We start from the raw sequence: 2,126 nt of genomic DNA, 5'->3' as shown, positions 1-2,126 counted from the left end.
GGGCCGGGGCGGGGATCGCTCGGCGAGAGGCGGCGGCGGGGATGCCGCCGCACTTCCCGCCCCCTGATCCCCCCCCAGGTCTGGTTCCAGAACCGCCGCGCCAAATTCCGCAAGCAGGAGCGGGCGGCGGCGGCGGCGGCGGCCGCCGCCAAGAACGGGGCGGCCGGCAAGAAGTCCGACGCCTCCCGTGACGACGAGAGCAAGGAGGCCAAGAGCACCGACCCCGACAGCACGGGCGGCCCCGGCCCCAACCCCAACCCGGCGCCCAGCTGCGGCGGAGGCGGCGGCGGCGGCCCCAGCCCCGCTGCCGGGCAGGGAGCGGCGGGGCCCGGCGGGCCGGGGGGCGAGCCGGGCAAGGGAGCGGCGGGGCCCGGCGGGCTGGCGGCGGCGGGGCCGGGACAGGGCTGGGCGCCGGGGCCCGGGCCCATCACCTCTATCCCCGACTCGTTAGGCGGCCCCTTCGCCAGCGTCCTCTCCTCGCTGCAGCGGCCCGGCGGCACCAAAGGCAGCCTCGTCAAGAGCGGCATGTTCTGAGCGGCGGCGGCGGCAGCGGCGGCGGCCCCTCCCGCTCATTAGTACCCGCCGCCCGCCCGTAGCAATGACCAGGGGCCCGGGTTGCGCCGGGCTCCGCGGGGCAGGGACCCCGCGTCCCCCTGGGGGCCGCGCCCGGCTTCTCTCGCCCCCGGCCCCGGTGGGGCCGGTCCCGCAGCGCCTCCGCCGGGGCGGGGCGGGGGGGCGGCTGCGCGGGGGGCGCTGCGCGGGCGCGGGGGCAGCGGCGGGGCCGCGGCGACTCTGCCCGCGGGCGGCCCGGCGGCGAGGGGGGACACCCTGCTCGCCCGTGGGATTTTTTAAGTTCCTTTTCACGGTCAGCCGGAGGGACAAAGTGTCTTCTTCCCCTCCTCCCCTCTTCCCACGCCGCCCTCCCGCCGCCCCCGGCCCGCGCCTGTGGGCGGTTCTTCCTCCGCCGTCCGATGTCACTGTCCCTCCGTTGGGTCCTGGGTCTCTCCGTTGCCCCCGCCACCGGTGCCCCGCCGGGTTCGGCCCTGACCCGGCGGCACTCGCCGCCTCCGCACCGCGGATCCGGACCCTGCAGGGCCCGCGCCTCTCACGGCCGGCGGCCTGTATTTATTATTAATTAATTAATTATTATTAATTATTATTATTACACGGTCCACGCAGTTTTTAGGCATCTCCGTTAGGGTTTTCTAATTTTATTTTAAAAGGCACAAAGTATAGCTCTTAGTTGAATGTCGCCAGGTATGCTTTCTCTTTTTCCGTGTCTTTCTACAACTGTGTTCTGTGACTCAACTGTATAGTGTTAATATCAGTACAGACTTGTCTAGTTGACCGTATAAATAATGTTTTCCCTTCTCGTAGTCTCTATGGCGTGTCTTTATGGAGAAATAAGGTTCTCACGGGTTCGGTTACCTTTGCGTTTAGAGACACCAGGTTCAGGCAATTATATATATTTTTGTTATCGGTTGCATGTCGTCTCATTTTTTTCTTTTCCCTACCTGTTGGAATATGTTTGTGAGCATAATCGTCATAAATTATGTTCAGGGTTTTCAGATTTATTTATATGTGGTTCAAATGAATGCTTCTATTTAAAAGGGGAAATATTTCTACATGTGCATATAGTTTTCCAAGAGTGTACCATTAATTGATTGTTGATAATAAAAACCAAAAGCAAACATAGCTACGGTGCTCTTCCGACTTCTTGTTAGGGCTTTATTTGGAGGGAGGTCTTGGGGTTATTTCTGACAGAGGTCAAAAGCGCACATCGCAGAACCTCGACTGAGTCATGAAAAGGAGATGTGCTCAGCAGCATCTATCTCCCGTTACCATCAGGAAGACCGTAACTGCGGGTCCCATCATTACTGGCTAATTGTGCCCTTATTAATTATTTGCAAACAGGCTGATTAGGGGGAGGAACATGCGTCAGATCTGACCTTTCGTCACTACCTCGAAAATTGGAGATGGTCAATATTAAGCGATATCCGCTAAAAGGAAAACAAAAGTGGCACAAACCACAGGCCCGGTTTGCCATTGGGCGCAGCATCCCGCCGGCCGGCGGAGAACCTTCGCCAGCCCTTACATACACAAGTGGAAGGTCAAATCGGCTTCGC

At 60.7% G+C, this 2,126-nt stretch overlaps 1 protein-coding gene across 1 annotated transcript in view; it reads left to right on the top strand.

The window, feature by feature from the left end:
• PHOX2B (paired like homeobox 2B) overlaps positions 1–534 on the top strand; it is a 1,973-nt gene extending 1,439 nt beyond the window's left edge. Inside the window, exon 3 of the mRNA XM_032686300.1 lies at positions 79–534. Within this exon, the coding sequence (XP_032542191.1) occupies positions 79–534 (456 nt within the window). The remainder of the gene's footprint in view (positions 1–78) is intronic.
• Positions 535–2,126: the final 1,592 nt, after the last annotated feature.

Source organism: Chiroxiphia lanceolata, chromosome 4, assembly GCF_009829145.1.
Source record: "Chiroxiphia lanceolata isolate bChiLan1 chromosome 4, bChiLan1.pri, whole genome shotgun sequence".
NCBI lineage: Eukaryota > Metazoa > Chordata > Aves > Passeriformes > Pipridae > Chiroxiphia > Chiroxiphia lanceolata.
Note: the sequence above shows the minus strand (reverse complement) of the source record. Positions and strands in the feature narration are given on the sequence as shown.